This window comes from Eublepharis macularius, chromosome 4 (assembly GCF_028583425.1).
Source record: "Eublepharis macularius isolate TG4126 chromosome 4, MPM_Emac_v1.0, whole genome shotgun sequence".
Lineage (NCBI taxonomy): Eukaryota > Metazoa > Chordata > Lepidosauria > Squamata > Eublepharidae > Eublepharis > Eublepharis macularius.
In genome coordinates, this window is record NC_072793.1 from 34,682,063 (window position 1) to 34,700,574 (window position 18,512).

Genomic DNA, 18,512 nt, shown 5'->3' on the forward strand with positions numbered 1-18,512 from the left:
AGTGTGCTTAAATGGACCCAGTAGTAGGAAGCTAACATTACTTACATTCTGTAGTACATGGCTCCTGCTGCCATATTTAGTTTTGCCCCAAGTTAGCCTAAAAGCAAACATTGTTTGATGCTGATTACAGCGCAAACATAAACATGTCCAAGCAAGAAACTTGTTTCAGAAAGGAGAAAGTGTACGTTGCTTGGACATCTACAAGGATAGGTGAGGCTTCTTCTGCCAAAAGGTAGGGTTTAAGAGGAGCTCATGGACTGGAAGAAATAGAATTCATTAAACAGAAAGGAGCAAACAAGTCCCTCTGGCAAAAGAGTGTAATGTAAATTAAGACTTGAGGATAAAGCTCTGCTGCCCAGCAGGCTTCACGTTTTGAGGAAAATAAGGGGGAAAATTTTTCTGAGGTGACTATTTGACAAATTGATTTTTGTGGCGCTTTGACAGACTCTGAACAACTTGTTCAGGTCAGAGCGAAGTAATGCTTTTTATTTTATATCCACATGAGTACATTACTGGATTCTGTTGTTTTTATTTTTGGATATTAAAATATTTTCAAGCTTGGATGTCTTCATACTACTATGAAGTGTATCCTATAAAGTAGCTGAGATGTCGATGCTGTGTAATACATTTAACGTGTACTTTATATTTAAATACACTGACTAGTCAATGAGCAATTTGTTAGACCTTGTGTATAAAAGATTGCCTCCATCATTTGCTTTGGTGTAGGTTGCTAAGGTTACCTTAAGAGAAACCAATACTTTGATAGATTACACAAACACAGGCAATTTTATTTAGTTTGCATAATTTATACAAATGTATACAATTTATACATAATTCAACTTTCCCTGGCACTGATTTTTAGTGCATATTTTACACAACTGATAATGGCTAGCCATTGTATATCACATGGACGAACTGCCCTGTTGCTCACTGAATGCTTATTTCTGGACAGCATAAGCAGACATTTTGTGCTTAGTGGGAGTACTAGGTGTCCAGTTTTAGTATTTGTGGTTTCCAACCACAAGTCCAGTCTCCAGATGACAGTATCGGTGGGTAAGTAACTAATGTAGTACAAAGAATATTTTCCTGCAATGAGAAGGAGTTGGTGCCTGTCTGTGAAGAAGCCTTCAGAGCCATCACAAAAGAAATTTTCACATGAACCATCCATATTTATGTAACACCAAGATAAACTTAGGGGACAGCATTTTCAAGCAGGCTTGTAGGGAAAGGAAGTGGCCATCTGCCACTGAAGGCCACTTGGGTGTATAAAGGAGGGGTATCAAAAAGTTTTCCCCTACAATTGGGGCTAAAAAGTGTGTACCTGGCCCTGAGATGAAACTATCGGGTTCTCTCTTCAGTATACATTCTGTCATTCATGGCTGGACAGCTAGTGCTCTCTCTCACACACACACAAAAACAAAAACAGTTTCCAGATCAGAGAATCAGAACTTACTGGCCAACAATAAGGCCATAATAGTAAGCTGGCTGCCTTCTAGACATCTTCTGAGGTTTTGTCACAGCCATTTCACTGCATTAATGCCACATGAGCAAAGTTCTGTGGTCATCACCATGGCTTTCCTGGCAATTGCAACGTGTTCCAGCTCCTTTGTCCCATTTTACAGTGAATTTTGTAGGCTGAATACCACCTCGGCGAGAAGTGGAGTGTTACCAAGAACTGCCATACTTGGCCGAGTCAGTGTTGCCAAAAGACTGATCCTCTCCTAGGAAAAGCATAAGCACCTGAGCTGCTGCCACTGTGCTCGTTTCCGTATCATCTATCTAGCCCCAGCCTGTTTGAGCCAGGGAGTTGGCAATGGTGTGATTCTGCAGCAGTATCTCTGGCCTAAGCTGGCTATTAGCCACGGATAGATCTTTCTTCTAAGAGGTTACGTGGCTGCTATGGTGCTTTCCATTTGGAACCAGCAGGTTACCAATTCCACCCGTGACCTACATAAAGGCAGATGGAGGATTCCTGTGGAACAGGAAAGCTTTCAGGCCTAGGGAACCAAGAGCACATGCCGACTTCATCGCTGATATAATTTCATGATGCCAACCCGGTGCAAGCTCTTCCACAGCTCAGACTCTAACAGCATGTCATGGTTGGCATAGAACACCAAGGGCTTTTTCTCACGCTCATAATAGTGGTCGGAGAACTTTCTGTAATTCTCCGTGATGAAGCCATAGGCGCTGACCTAAAAGGAAGCAGAGGTGACGGGATGAGTTAGAGATAGGATGAGACCCAATCTTGCATGCCTCTAGCATGCTCATTTGCAGCACTCAACACAAAGCAATATGGCACATAACTCAAAGCAGCATAATATGGATGCCAGAGTGGCTCACACTTCAATTTTTATGTGTCCATGGAATATATGAAAAAGCAACATGCCTAGCCCCTCCACAGCAAAATGTGAGACTTCTAAATACACGAAGAACTGGACAATGTATATTGCCCCTTAAGACAATAAGGAAGCTACACATTGCTGCCATTTGATAATTACCTGGAAGCAGGGCTTTTTTTTCCCTGGGAAAAGAGGCCGTGGATCTCAGTGGGTTGCCAGCACAGGGAGCAACTCCTGGCGGGAAGCAGTGCCCCTGCTACCACGTGCGCACACGCAAAGTGCGCACATGCTTCGGAGCTGCGCAATGACATCACTTTGGGTCAGCTAGAACATCGCCCTCAGTGAAAATGGTCATACGGCCAATGGCCACGGCGCAGAGGGCGATCTAAGCTCCCCTCTGTTTGGAGATCAGGGGCGGGGCCACCGGCCATGTGACTATTTTCAAGAGCTGCCGGAACTCTGTTCCACTGCGTTCCAGCTGGAAAAAAGCCCTGCCTGGAAGAGAGTGAGAATTGATTGCAGGTCTGCATTTCAGTGCTTCTCCTAAAGCATGAAGGCCCTCAAATATTTTTAAATCTCAAGCCCTTGGCTTCAGAATTATCAGGTACTGGAAAGGTTCTTTGGAGATCTTACCTGATCACAGGTGTGCAGAGCTGTTAGAAGCATAACAGCACCAGTGCTCGGCATGTAGAGATACCCAAACTGAGTGTTTATTATTTCAGATCTTAAAAACCTGTAACAGACCAAGAAGTTCGTAGCAGAAACTTTATGGGTTGTGGGAAACAATATAATAAAGCTTTATAACTGGCTCTAAAAGTTGTAAGGAATGGACCACATAAACTGAACAGATTTCAAACTTCCAGCCCATTCATCTTCCTGATGTGCTAACATGCCACATACAGGAAACTCCTGAGCTTGAAGTACCTTCAAACCATTGATCTTCCCATCAATGTTGGCAAGTGGTTTAAATCTGTGATAGGACAATAACATTATCTTGCACATTTCATCTGACTCTTAAGAAACTATATAGGACACACCTTCCTCAAAGGTAAAGGTTTTGACAACCTTCCCAGTCTTTGTGCATCTCCCAACCACACTTATAGTCATCATTGTATTTATACCATTACAATTAGGACATAAAAGGAACTTAAGCAAACGGCAACAAAATAATGTATTAAAAGCACATAAAAGCACATTAAAAACACAAAAGCACCTTCTCTAGATACATAAGGATAGCAACAGCCCATATTTTCATGGCCACCAAGGCAAACAGCCACCCGATAAGAGGCATACTGGTCTGTATTAGAAAGGGGGAAAGTTAGTTTTCCCTCCACAGAAAAAGAATGTATGACTTTTAGAATTTCACCAAGGTATTTGTTTCTGGGCTGTACAAACAGAGGGCAATACAGAACATAATGTGGAAAACCAGTGTCTCATACACCCATAAGCGTGGTCACTTCCACTAGCCCAGTCCCCACCTAAAATTCCAAACACTGCAACCAGAGTACAGAGTAGGCTCCTTGCACATTTTATTACAGTTTATAAATGTGGGTAATCTGCCTCGCAATGCAAAAGGTGCAACTGATATAGTACGTTTATTGAGCACTTGGGTCAGTTATAAACATAGGCTTTGTTTACAGCACAAAGCATTACCTCTCTGTTAGATAGTGCATGAATTCTGGGTGCAGCAACTTGAACTTGCCTCCTGATGCTTCGGATCCAAAGTATTTCTGTGGCCTGCATTGAGAGATCAGAAGAAAATGGTTTTCAGTCAGCAGTAATTAGACAGCTCTCAAATGATCCCATGAGTGGGGAATAAGTGGGGGGAAAAAAGTTTAAGCTGAACAATGGTACTGTTTGTTAGACACCTGGAGGCCAGACCTGGAGTAAACTAGTGGCAAATATGTCCAGATTTCAAGGCAGGTCCAAAAATATTTTCGTATCTGAGACAGACACTCAAAATAAGGCCTACTTATGGAAAAAGGACCGATACTACTATATTAAATTCAATCAGTGAAAGCTAGATTATCTTGAATAGTGCCCCAAATCTATCACCTCATTGTGCTTTATGGTCCCAAACTTCCCTTTTCCCATTACTGGGGCAATAACGTTTAAGCACATGGGTGTGTGTGTGTGTGCTATATTCCCAAGTTACAGCTATTAAACAAGATGAGTATTTTTCATTTACAAACTCAAAGTGGAAGATGTTAATGACGACAGGCGTATGCAAAAAGGTAAAATAAGGTAACTGGCATACCCCAAATTACTAATCTAAACATAATTAAAGGGCTAGCACAGCTATAGTTGTGGGAACAAATATGAAACAAGGCAAACACTCTAAAACCCTCACAAATGTAATCTGGAGGGAACAAGATAAAGTGATAATTTTTTAGAACAGAAATTGATTGTAGAAAAGTATTTCCATTGTTGAGCTAGCTTGTCAACCTTAAGGTAGTCTCTTGGGTCTCTAAACATGTTACTTCTTTTACAAGTTTGCCACAGAGCCAACCTGTGCTCCACACAGTCACACAGCAGCTCTGGGGGAATGGCTTCTATTTAAAAAGGAGAGCACAAATGGGCTCAAAAAGCTGCCACTGAGGGAGGGAGAACTCTTGCCTTTCTTCCAAGCTTTTTTTCCTCATGCAAAAACAGTGTGGGGAAAGGGAGTTTTCCCATCTCTGCTGGCACACATGCACACAATTGCTGATCTTCATAGGGGATCTGCTCTGGAGTACTCAAAGGAGGACTGATGGTCGAAATTGCTACAGGAAAAGCAGAAAAGAGCTGTACTTACTTATCTCCTTTGTCATGACCTTCTGGGACAGGGATGCCCAGGACAGCAGATCTGATCATGATGTAATCTCGTATGTCTGAGGGAATGAAAATGTACTGTATGTCCTGCAGGCAAGTTAGGAAGGAATGTAAAACACAAAACAGGAATATCAAATTGGTGGACTGTTACATACTTCAGCTGTGTCTGTGGTAGTGAAGTAGGAATGTAACTAGTTTCCCAAGTGATGATGAATGATTCTTTGAACAATGGGGGTTTGTCCCCCTGCTTGCTGCAAGCTCCACTTCCACACCCTCATTCCTACTACTTTTCTTTCCTTCTCTAAGTTCTCAAGAATAGATCTTTCCAAGGCCTGATCCTGACTTCGTTTATTTAGGACAATTTAATCCTGCCTTTTTAATTAAACCAAAAACAGTCTACAGATTAGTTTCTTTGAAGATTGTCAGCAGGACCAGGGCTTTTTTTCTGAGAAAAGAGGTGGTGGAACTCAGTGGGTTGCCCTTGGAGAAAATGGTCACATGGCCGGTGGCCCCGCCCCCTGATCTCCAGACAGAGGGGAGTTTAGATTGCCCTCCGCGCCGCTGGAGCAGCGTGGAGGGCAATCTAAACTCCCCTCTGTCTGGAGATCAGGGGGCGGGGCCACCGGCCATGTGACCATTTTCAAGAGGTTCCAGAACTCCGTTCCACCGCATTCCAGCTGAAAAAAAGCCCTGATCAGGATCATTATACACACAAACATGCCTGCATTTTCCATCAGCTCAAAAACTGATGGAACTCCTTTTTTGTTGCAAAAACTTGGTGTGGCAAAAACCAGCAAGCCAAAGTAGCCTGAAGTGCTATGTTGTCACAAGGCTGCACATATGGGGAAGGGACGAGCAACCCTAGTAAAGCTGTGTATATACCTTGCCCTGTGGTATCTTGGTAAAGCCATATTCAGCATAAGCAATTAGAGAATTCTTCATGGTATTTACTGTAAAACCGTAAAAGGAGGTCTTCGTCCCAACGTCATCCTCAAAGCCTTTAGTCACTGCTCCATTGAGCCTGTGAGAAGAAAAGAGAGCATACATACTTAGACTGTATTGCTGTTCACCAGTAGATTAACTGCATGGCACTCCTCAATATATGACCAAGGCCCAACAATTTTTGTTTGTAAAATACTAAGAAAGGGATTCAAAAAATTCTGTAACTTCTACCCCTTCAGGGATTCCACTTGTGCGAACGCTGCAATCCCACAGATGGAAATCCATTATCCCCCATCAAACGATGCTTTATCAAATTACACCGCCCTGAGCCTGTCTGATGGGGAGGCCGGTCTAGAAGTGTAATAAAATAAATAATAATAAATAAATCTAGCTGGAATTAAGAATCATGGCATTTTAAACTATTAGTGCAATCCCATTCAAGATATCTAAACGACCCTAAAAGGATGGACCTACATCTTTCAGATTAAAGGATATCCAAAGAAGAGAACAGCTTGCACATCACATTACTGTAAGTAGATGATTATATTTAGAAAAATACAAAGGATTTTCCTCTGGTTTTCTCCAGGGGACAAGTAAATGGCCATGTATAGTCAGGGGCAGTCTTAGCCAAAGGGCAACAGAGGCAGCTGCCCTGGGCTCCAGCCACCCACAGCTCCATACACACCAAAGGAGGGAAAGCAGAAAAAGAGGAAGAACAGGCTGTTGCTGCTGCTAGTGCCTGCCCTGTCTGGGTCATGGGCAGCAGGCTTGTTGTGAATGAACCATACCCTCCCACCCACCCTGCACTGAGCAGGGCCCAGCATGGGGTGGGCAGTAATTCTGATGCCCTATCCTGGACTTCTCCTCAGCTCCCTAGAATCATGGGCCCCTGTGTATGGTATCTAGCGGGCCTAATCTGAGGGAAAATCCTGTCCATACACAATGGTTAAATAGGGCTTGAGAATGGCAGTAAAGCAGGCCCTGTGAGCTAGGGTTGCCAGCTCAGAGTTGCGAAACTCCTGGAAACGTGAGGTGGAGCCTCTGGAAGGTGGAGTTTGAAAAGGGGAGGAGCCTTAGCAGAGTTCGCCCTCTAAAGCAGCCATTTTCTCCAAGGGAACTGATCTCTGTAGTCTAGAGATCAGTTGTAATTCTAGGATATCTCCAGGCCCCATCTGTAGGTTGGCAACACTGCTCTGAGAATACCTAGCCGATGTATTTAACTTTTTAGTATCCCCTAAGGTCCTTGAAGAAAAGTTAGGCTAAAAATGTGATAGCCAAGCAGATATGGATCCTTGTTTGCCTGAGACAAGAAATTTGCCTTCTAAAGATAAGATGATAGACATAGCATGTGGAGTACACTAAATGTGCTCAGAAGAACTGCTGTTTTCTCAGAGGAGTGTTGAAGGTCAGGACTGCTGTCAAGGGTGAGCAGCTTGGGCACCTGCTGTGGCCCACAGCTCAGCAGAGGACCCACCACTGACATTTGGTGTCTCCAAATCAGGAGGAAGGGATCTGTGAGGGGGGCCATGGACATGCTGTACTTGGACACAAGAATATCTCTAAATGGTCCTCTATCAGAGCAGCCTTCCTCCCTGAACCACCCCTCCCCTCACAGACACAAAGGCTAACCCCCACCTCCCCCACCCATGGTCTGGGATTGCCAGCCTCTGTACCTGAAGACAAAGTCATGAGCATCTATGTCCTTGCCTTGGCGGGATCCATTCAATATTCCCCCATTGCCAACCACAGCACAACGGATGCAGCTGTTGGGGGGCCTGGTCGTGGCAAAGAGCCTACTGTTGGCAGAGTCATTGAGGAGCTGTACTGTGGAAGCGATAACTGCAGATCAAACCAAAATGATGAAAGCATTAGAACAGAGGACAGGGGAAGTCACCATTTTGGGATTAAGGGTGATGCAAACACTATGAAGTGTGAGGAGGCCACACAAGATCAAGTTCAGGTTCGTGTGTGTGTGTGTGTGTGTGTGTGTGTGTGTGTGTGAGAGAGAGAGAGAGAGAGAGAGAGAGAGAGAGAGAGAGAGAGAGAGAGAGAGAGAGAGAGAGAGAGACTTTCTAAATGTTCTTAATTGCAGAGCTGAAAGGGTCTTTTGTACTTTCCTCTGTGCCTTCTCTCAGTTCCGGCTAGAAATTCCCACCCTTTCCTATAAGGCCAGTTGCAGAAGTGTGAACACAAGACAGTCCCAAGGCAGGTGATAGTAACCCTGTTGTGAAAAGTCTTTTGCCAGTACACAACTTCTGTGCTCAAGTATTCTCCAGGCAACATATCATAGAGACTTCCTTCAATCCAGTACAAACTTTATTTGGCTAGAGTTTCCTTTCATTTCTCCCTTCGCTTCCTGGCTCTTACAAATTCAGGACATTAGCTGATAAGGCAAGCAGCAAAGTTGGTAAACAGAGACAAGAGGGTGTAGGCAAGGAAAAGAGACGCTCTCGGGCTGCCAATGTCCAGTGGCAACAACGGAGCAGGTTGTAACAAAGCCCTTTGGTTCAGGTTAATTACCACAAAGACACTGGGACCTTTCATTGAGGCAAATGTCACAAGATGCTGATACTGACATTTTCAAACACTTCCCCCCATCCTCCAGATCTAAGTCTTTAAAGAGAAACCACATACTGGGAATGCCATTATAACATCATGACACTCGCAACACTGAGCATTTCTACCAAATTAAAACACAATTAAAACCCTTTCTGTTTTCACTGCAAAGCAGATGGACTCTTCCCTTCCCTTTCACAGTTTTATTTCCTTTTCTTTAGGACAGCCACACCCACTGCATGTATGCACTAGAATCTTCAACCAAATTAGTTAAGGGGACAGCGAGAAAGCCATGCAAATGACAGCAACGTTTCACTTCCCATCTCACATCTGAACGGAAGAGTCCCCATGAGGTTAGCCACATGGGCAGCTGTGGGGCAACTGACTCAAAGGAGACATTTTGTGAGGCTAAAGTAAGGGGGAATAATTCTGTCCGGAACTACAAATGAGCTATCTCCTTGGACTTCTGATTCTTTACATGGGCCAAAAGCCGATGCTTGGATTGAATCTAGAGCCCTCCCCTTCACTTCCTGTGACAATTCTGTTTATGATAAGGAGGACTATCAAAGTTCTGATCTGTTAGGGTGAAGAAAAGAGCCTGACACTTGCCGTGGCAAGTGGGTCTTCTCAACTATACATGTTTTCCCCCTTTAGAAGCCATGTTTATCCACTTGTTGTCATGAATTTAAAGTGTTGCTCGGACTCCAGCTGACCAGTTTATCTGTTGTGTACAGCATGTACACTAACGTGCCAGCTATGTATAACCTCTGAAGTCTCCAGCAACAACAGATATCCGAGGTAATCTCCAGGGCAACTTATGAATCTACTTCTCTTTTGCTTTGATAACTAGTCTTTGCTGACAGTAGTGGCTGAAAATTCCTGAGAAGATAGAAAAGACACTGGAACCTTTTATTGGACTACCACTGGCTAAGACGAGGAGGTCATTAGTCATGTAATCGAGGCACCCAGAACTTTGAACAGGATTCCCTCCAAAGAGGTTCATACTTCTCTCACCTGACCATGAGAAAGTCTTTCCCATTTGTGTCAACTTAATCAGTGGGTGGAGCCCACTGGTGGAGCAGCTAGAGTGTCAGACTAGGATCTGGTAGACCCAGGTTTGAATCACTACTGTGCCACGGAAATTTTCTGGGTGACCTTGAGCCAGTCATACCCTCTCAGCCTAACCCTACCTCACAGGGTTGTTGTAAGGATAAAATGAAAGAGATGAGAATGGTGCAAGCTCCTTTGGGAAACCACCAACAAGAAAGGTGAGGTATAAATGAAGTAAGAAATAAATAAAACCCTTTTATCCATGTTTTTTTGATTAATAAATGTGCTTTTTTAAAAAAGGATACACAAACCCGTTGCACTGCAAACTTAGGTGTTCCCAGAATCATCAAGATATCAGTGACAGTTGCTGGGCCCAAACTGTTTTCTGAATTACCTCAACACTTGCCCGAGATTGACTTCCCATTGTGTCCTTTGGCCCCCAACTGTTCTGGGAACAGCCCCATGAGAGACTGACATGGGGCTAAAACAATCCTATCAAAGCACATGCCTCCAACATCACCCACTGAATGACAGCATCTCACAACCATAGTTGCTTACGATCCTGCCTCAGCCTATTACCTTCATATGCCAACCCATGCCAGCCATAGGGGACATTGCGATCCTTCAGTCTGTCCCACGTTTCTGGGGTGAAGTGCTGCTCCCAAATCAGTACTGGAATGTTAAAATCAAATTGCTTTCCAAACGTGGGGTCCATCTTCACTTTGGACTTCAAGGACCAGGGGCACAAGCTAGACTGAGAAAGGCTCAGAGTGAGTAAAAATAAAGGCAGTAGGTACTAGTAACAATCCATCTGCCCTGAGCCTGCTGCTGTAGGGAGGGCGGAATAGAAATAAATAAATAAAATATTTCTATGTATGTAGGGCACCATGACAATTGGCCATCTGTAAGTATAAGAAGGGCACCAGGACAACTTCCAAATTTGACACAGGGAATCCTGATTACAACTTGCACGCTTCAGACTATAACATTCTGTAACCATAATAACTGGTGCAAATTAAATTTTAGTTATTTATTTACATTATTTATAATCTACCTTTCTCACCGAGACTCCCTTAACCTACACAGTGTAGGTCAATAGGTGAAACATTCAAAATCAATGCTGTAGGGTATGGAATGTGCTGTAAGAAATGGTTCCAAGATATCCTTTGGTAAAGGGACAAGGACTGCAGACTATAATACTGCATACTATCTGTTGATGTGGATACGCTGTTAGGTAGTTAAATATGTCATGTTTAATTACTAATGCTTTGTTTCAGCAATCTTTCATCTCTGTATTTGGATTTATGCTTGTTATTAAATGTATAGTTGTTTTCAAATTTCTGCAACCCATATCCTATTGTATTGTTTATTGAATGTCTCAGCTGTTGACCGTATTGACTGGCACTGCATTATCCACCACGAGGCTCAGCAAGAAAGGCAGATTTCTTCTTCTTCATCATCCTTTCTCCATTGCTCTGGAAAAAAAAACGGAGTTCCTGAACATCATGCAAATCACTGGCTCCAGTGAACTAATTGAAACATTCTGAATTGACATCTGTGGACCGAATGCTGCCGGATATGAAGTGGTTTCACCGAAGCAAATGCATCACTCTCCTCCTTTGCTACATTTGCATTGGCTGTGTAAATATTCTGCCTGTGACTGAATGCCTGTTGCCCAGACTCTATTGATGTCGAAGTCAGATTCATGTGGACTGTGCAGATAGCATCTGCCACTTGAATGTTGATTTGACTGCCCAAATTAGAATGATCACGAGAAATTAAAACGTGCAAGCATTAGAATCCAAATGTATGATACAGTTTGTTTAGGTGGATTGCACTAAGTTATGCTTTGAACATTGGGTTTGTTTGAACTGTACTTGTTAACTTGCAGCTGCAGGCATTTCCTCCAGAAAATTGTATTTATTTACTTAGGTTCTTAGGTTTCAGCCACAGGGGCCCCTCAAACTTACAACAAAAACATAATAAAAACATTTGTTTATTTTAAAAAATATATAAAATACCCAAACACAAGCAGCACTTCTCTTTAGAAAATCTGGTGGAGTTAAACGTCTTCACAAAAATTCTTGGTCTCTGCCCAACTACTCAACAACCATGAAGTTGTCTGACAGCTTCTGTGATCACAAAATCCACAGAGCCCCGCTGCGTATAATAATAATCTCCTGAATCAATTTGCTCTCTTTCAGTAGCAAGCTTAAGATTTAGGGTCTGTCACAGGGGTTCCCCTGCTATCTGGCTGGATCACGAGGAAGTGCGCAGAGGATAACTTCTGTTCATCTCCATGTGGGGCGCGACACTACATGGTACCAGCTGGTCTGACTATATACACGAAACTGTGTGGGGAGATCTTGAGGGAGTATGAGATGAGATGACATCTTTATGCTGCTAATATCAAACTCTCCTTTTCATTTGTCTCTGAACCAAGTGTGTCAAATGAATAGATGCTTGGTAATGGAATGGGAAACTTAATCCAAACAAACCGAAGTTGTTGATGGAAGGAAAACCAGCTAATTTAGGAGTTGGTGGATTGCCTGTTCAGGAAGGGTTCCCTCTGATCCTGAAGAAGCAAGTTCACAGTTCCTGGATTCAAGCAGGCTGTCCGGTGTTACAATATGGAAACAACCAAACACTTCAGGAATATTCAAAAAGTCAAGTCCTTGACTACAGGCATGGACCCTACATGTTTATTGCTTGCATGCACATAGGAGCTGTTCCCTTGTTTGAGAGAATGTGTGTAGGCAGGGCCATCTCAGTTGTGGAGCCAGGAACCATTTGCTGGCTTGTGCACTCCCCCTGCCCCCAATGCACAGATGTGTGTGTGTATGGAGCTTGTCTCAGCCTCTGAGCTCCAGAAAAAAATGGGAATAAACATCGCTCTTTTTTTGTAAAGGTAAATGAATGAAGCCTCAATAAAGCATTTGTGCATAATAAGGTCCGAGAATAATAAATCCTGTGCTGGACTGTTTTGGAAAGAAGATCATGTAATAGGAAACTCTTAATACGAAGGATATGCTTCCTACCTTCTTCTTGGTAGGGTTCATATCTTCTTGCTTCAACGTTTCTTTGGTTGGGCTCCCTCTAGAATTAAAACCGCAAGAAAGAGGAAATGAGCATTGATTTCCAATGACAAAGATTTGTGCATCATGTACTAAGATGCCTACACCGATCCAACAGCTTTCCTGTAGAACTTTTGACTTGCTAAGCTTCCAAAGAGAATTCAGAGATGTAAAAAACATGATCTTGGTGTGAATTGGAGCCCTTTATATAGCCAGAGGGCTAGTAACAAATGGAGGATATCACACCAATTATCACTTCAGTCCCATTGCCATCCATCCCACTGAGGCCTGAGGAGACAATGAGTAGTGGAGGTATGGAATTGATCAAAGGAGGAGTTAAGGAGAAAGAAGAATTGGAGCACAACTGGAAAACAGTGATGAGGCTGTGCACTATTAGAGACAGTTTATGTAGTGGTTAAAAGCGGCAGGACTCTCATCTGGAGAGCCAGGTTTGATTCCCCCACTCCTCCACTTGAATTCAGCTGGGTGACTTTGAGTCAGTCACAGCTTTTCCAGGGCTCTCTCAGCCCCACCCACCTCACAAGGTGATTGTCGTAAGGATAATAATGACACACTTTATAAACTGCTCTGAGTGAGCATTAAGTCATCCTGAAGGGCGGTATATAAATCAAATGTTATTGCTATTATAATGGGAATGAACTGAGCAGGCTAGGAAGGTTGGAGGGGACTTCCAGCCAGACAGCAAAGGAGACATAAGTTTGCTAGCGCTACAGACCAGGCACAGACAGGAGAATTCTGCCAGTTGTAGTGTCTGTCGTTACTGCACCACTGTGACCGGGCAACCATAATGGGGCAAGCAGCTACGAGCAGGGGTGTGTGTGGTGGGAGGTATGTGTCTGACATACTAATTTTAACTAACCATTCTGTTATTTCAAGGCAGTTTCTAACATTCCCAGTGCTAGCATTTATGTGAAGAATTTAGTAAAGGAGCCATGTTGGTCTGTAGTAGAAGAGCCTGATTCGGGTCCAGCAGCACCTTAGGGACCAACTAGATTTCTAGGCTGCCTTCGTCAGATACTGAATGCAACTAACCAACCAACAGGCCAAACTGTTCAGCTATACTCACCCCTTTATGATGTTCTCTCTGGTCAGACCATGGTTCTTGGCACCTCGGGGTATTTCTGCAGGTACTCGCCCAAATGTCTCCTGCTGTAGCAACCTAGGACACAGAAAAAAGCAGAGACCCTGACATAGAAAAAGTCACATTGTGGCTGCAGGCTTCCTTTGCCCAGTACATAACTCTGGAGCGTAGTAGCCACCGCTGCATGAAGTAGGCATGTGGTACATAATGAGCTGCCTTGAGGAAATAACACGGACACTGAAGGCCTCACAATTATCCATCTTTGGGATATAGATTTCTGACCCCCCCCACACACACTTCTCCTTTGAAAACTGGATTTTGTCTGCATCCCAGTCAGTTTTACCTTCCCTGTGGGTTCTTCAGCCTTATCTTCTGTTATATTAGCCTGCACAACTTGTAAGCTGAGCTTGCTAGATCAGACCCAAGTGCAGAAAATACTGCTCTGTTTGCAAGCTAATAAAGATACCATCATTAATCTGAACAGATATATTGCTCCCATCTCCCCCCACCCCCGCCGCAACAGACTTCATCTGACTTAAGATATGTGCTGTCTATCTGTTCATGTTTAGCAAAATGTCTTAATTCCCAAACAGCTCCTGTGACAAGAAATTAATCAGATTCCAAACACTTAGCAAATCTAGATATAGTTTTCTGTTCAGCCACAAAACAAAGCCATATGAAACAAATATTTTTAGCACATCACCTTTAGGAATATCACCATAATGAAAGCAAATTTTACTATGAGTGATTCCGCACAAGTTGGATAATGCACTTCTAATCCTCTTTATAGATCATTTGGAATGGATTTTTGTGTGTGCGGAACAAAAAATCCACCTCAAACGATTGATAAAGTGCATTGAAAGTGCATTATCCAACGTGTGCGGAATCAGCCTATGTCACCTCTGGTTTCCTCCTTTTTGTTTTCATCATGGAGAGGATTTTAAGATCCAGTTGAGGAATATAGATCTACCCCTGCTATATTTTCGAATCCTTGCAAGTATCCCATACAGCTTTTGTATTCAAGCATGGCAGAAGTTGGCAAGAACATGCATAATGTACAAGTAAAATTCAAACTGAGCCAGAGAAGATGTACAAGGATCAACTCCAATTGCAACAGCAGAGTAATTAACCTGGAATCTCTGCCAATCTACATACTGAAGTAATGCAGTTTGATCCCATGGCAATCAGAGGAGGGCCAATTCAGAACACACACCAGTTCCCAGCTGTGTCTTGGACAGACATGACAGCAAATAAATGTTGAAGATTTGCATTAAATAGGTGCCAACTGAGCAGTGCAGAGAAGTTACTGATTTGGTCAGCAAAACCTTGTACTTTTTCATGTTCATACTATGTTAAGCATGCCAGAAACAGGAGATCCTGGCCCTGATTCAGTGACTTTCTCATGCAGCAGGGTGAATAGAAAGGTGTCTAGACACAGAGAAGATCAGAGCACCATGCGCATATCTCCAGGCATGGAATTTAGGGTCTTACATGAAGGTGCCCATCCCTGGACTGGAACGAGTTTATGCTTTATTTAGCAGAATCCCAAATTCCAGTGAAAAGCAACTTTATTTTTAAGCCCAGATGTTTGGCATTTTTGTAAAGAATTGTTACTTTTGAGGTTGTCATGTTGTTTAAAGCCTTCCTTTTGCATTGCATAAATAGTGCACTGGGTCATCTCAGACCTTTGTATGGTCACCTCATGTCAATGTGCAGGCTCGCAGGAGGCTATGAAACTAGTTTGCCCCTTATGTGGAATGTGGACAGTTTCTGAATTTGGAGTCGACTGCCAAAGTTGCTCTGGCTGATTTTGTGTTTCAGTTTTCAGTGCTTGGTGTTTATTTAGGACAGATATTGCTGTGAACCTAGCACTTTGCCTATGTGGGCTGGGCTAGCTTTTGCCCCTTGAACAAATTGCTCAACCTGTAAACGTTTCCTAAAAGCTATTTATTAATAAGGACAGAAGATGCCTCCAGTCATCTTTCATCTAACAGGAAACCGACATGTAAAAACTAGCTTTAAAACCATTTTTAATAATGAGTTTTCCACTGCTTGGGAATCAACCTCAAAAAGCTTTATTTTGAAAATATTAATATCTAATGACACAATCCAGCCAAAGGTAAATATGCTTACATTTCATTGATCTCAATTGGGGAGATTATGCATGTGTTTAGCTCTCAAAGGGAACCTTAAATGTACATAACAAAGACTGGATTGTGCCCTAATTTTGAAAACATTCAGTATTTTTGTTTGGAAATCACAATATCAGTGTACGTAAAAGAGCAAGTGCTGGAAGTTTATAAAACCTATTCAGCAAATTTGAATAACTATCTTGCCCTCCATGCGCACATGTTTACCGTCTATGATTCATGACATTACTATAGTGTTTGTAGATAAGTAGATGTTGCAGCCAGACTGTCTAGCGTCCTTCCAAGCTGCAAACGAGGGATGCTGGTTTCATACATGACCCAGAAAGCATTTGCATTTCCTATAGCTGTTATCTGCATGTACCGACTGCCATGAATAAACAATTTAAAAATGATGTATTGTCGAAGGCTTTCACGGCCGGAGAACGATGGTTGTTGTGGGTTTTCCGGGCTGTATTGCCGTGGTCTTGGCATTGTAGTTCCTGACGTTTCGCCAGCAGCTGTGGCTGGCATCTTCAGAGGTGTAGCACCAAAAGACAGAGATCTCTCAGTGTCACAGTGTGGAAAAGATGTAGGTCATTTGTATCTACTCAGGAGGGGTGGGGTTGAGCTGAGTCATCCTGTAAGAGTTTCCCAGGGTGTGGAATGCTAATGGCGGGAGGCTTCACTGTACGGGGAGGAAACATTCCAACAGACCCGGAGATTGGAAACACTTCGGAACAAGAAAGCACATCTACTCTGTTCTTTAACCTTTCTTCTACGCTGCAGGGACACAAGAACTATTCCATCTTTTCTCACAACTAAAAGAATCTTCAAAACCACACAGGCGAACCGCATTTATGACCGTCTAGAACAGGCCCTCTTACGTGAGAGAATCCACACTACCCGCAGAGAACTTGCTGCCACAGACAAGGAGCTATTTTGCTTGCATATCAACACCAGCCATAAAATGAGAAGTCAGGATTGGGACAAGGTTGATAATCTCACCTACAGGAAGATGGAACAAGTTTTTACCAACCACACATCCAGACAGAAGCAGAAGTTTAACAAACTACAGGAAAAAAGACAGACAAGCCCCATGCTCGACAATGCACGCATTGTCATCAATCTGACAGACCGTCAACTCTCACCAGAAGAAACCTCCATCTTGGCAAAGGGAGGAAACTTTGCAGTCACCCCCACCAGAATTCCTGTGGAAGACATCATTGCAAATGTAGAAGCTGCCATTCGTCATCTACCTGAAGAGGAAGCTGAGGAAATAAGAGGAGAGACAGCCAGGATTCTACGAAAGGCAAAGCTTCCCACCAGCAATATAACACGCAAAGAGAAAAATGCCATCAAGACCCTCAATGCAGATCCAGACATCATCATTCTACCAGCTGATAAAGGCAATGCTACAGTGATCATGAAAACAGAGGAATACAAAAAGAAGATTAAGGAACTCCTGGACCCCTCCACCTACAAAAAACTAAAACGAGATCCCACTTGCAAAATCACCAGGCTAACAAATGCGCTGATCAAGAATTCCTCACTACATCCCGACACGCACAGAAAACTATGCAAGACTGAAGCACAGCCACCTAGACTATATGGACTCCCCAAAATACATAAGGATTCAGTCCCACTCCGACCCATTGTGAGTGCCATTGGTTCACCGACATATGAATTAGCTAGACATCTGGCAGATCTCCTGCAGGACCACATCGGGAAAACCTCGTCTTACATCAAAGATTCAGCAGATTTCATCAACAAAATCAGTTCTCTGAAACTCAATCCACAAGACATACTTGTCAGTTTTGATGTTGTATCCCTGTTTACCAAGGTTCCAGTAAAAGACACTATTGCACTTATTAATCAGATTTTCCCAGAGGATGTAACAGCCTTATTCCATCATTGCCTGACAACCAGTTACTTCCAATGGGACAACGAATTCTATGAACAGATGGATGGGGTGGCCATGGGGAGCCCACTCAGCCCAGTTATAGCAAACTTCTACATGGAACATTTTGAAAAAACAGCTCTAGAATCAGCACCCCACAAACCTAGTGTATGGTTCCGGTTTGTGGATGATACATTTATCATTTGGAGCCATGGGGAGGAAGAATTGATGGGGTTTTTGAATCATCTCAACAACATCCACCTGAACATACAATTCACCATGGAGAAAGAAATCGAGGGAAAACTCCCATTCCTGGATACCTGGGTCATCCGCAAAGCAAACTTTCAGTTAGGTCACAAGGTCTACAGGAAACCAACTCACACTGATCGGTACCTACACAAAAACTCCAATCACCATCCCCGACAGAAAAGAGGCATAATGAAAACATTAGTGGATCGTGCAAGACGGATATGTGAGCCGCACTTGCTAAATGAGGAAATTAATCATCTAAACCACGCACTTCAGGCAAATGGCTACTCCAGAAATGAAATCCGAAGAGCAATCAAACCCAGGATGAAGCAAACAACCAAAGAAAAACAGTCTCCCACAGGA

The 18,512-nt window shown here is 43.2% G+C and overlaps 1 protein-coding gene across 1 annotated transcript in view; it reads right to left on the reverse strand.

The window, feature by feature from the left end:
• Positions 1-767: 767 nt before the first annotated feature.
• The window catches only part of ST6GALNAC2 (ST6 N-acetylgalactosaminide alpha-2,6-sialyltransferase 2), a 44,695-nt gene continuing 26,950 nt past the window's right edge, over positions 768-18,512 (reverse strand). The window contains exons 2-10 of the mRNA XM_054978777.1: positions 13,860-13,952; positions 12,737-12,794; positions 10,278-10,452; positions 7,766-7,931; positions 6,033-6,171; positions 5,134-5,237; positions 3,993-4,076; positions 2,973-3,072; positions 768-2,192 (exon numbers count right to left, since the gene is read on the reverse strand). Coding sequence (XP_054834752.1) covers positions 2,025-2,192; positions 2,973-3,072; positions 3,993-4,076; positions 5,134-5,237; positions 6,033-6,171; positions 7,766-7,931; positions 10,278-10,452; positions 12,737-12,794; positions 13,860-13,952 — 1,087 coding nt within the window. The 3' untranslated portion in view covers positions 768-2,024. The remainder of the gene's footprint in view (positions 2,193-2,972; positions 3,073-3,992; positions 4,077-5,133; positions 5,238-6,032; positions 6,172-7,765; positions 7,932-10,277; positions 10,453-12,736; positions 12,795-13,859; positions 13,953-18,512) is intronic.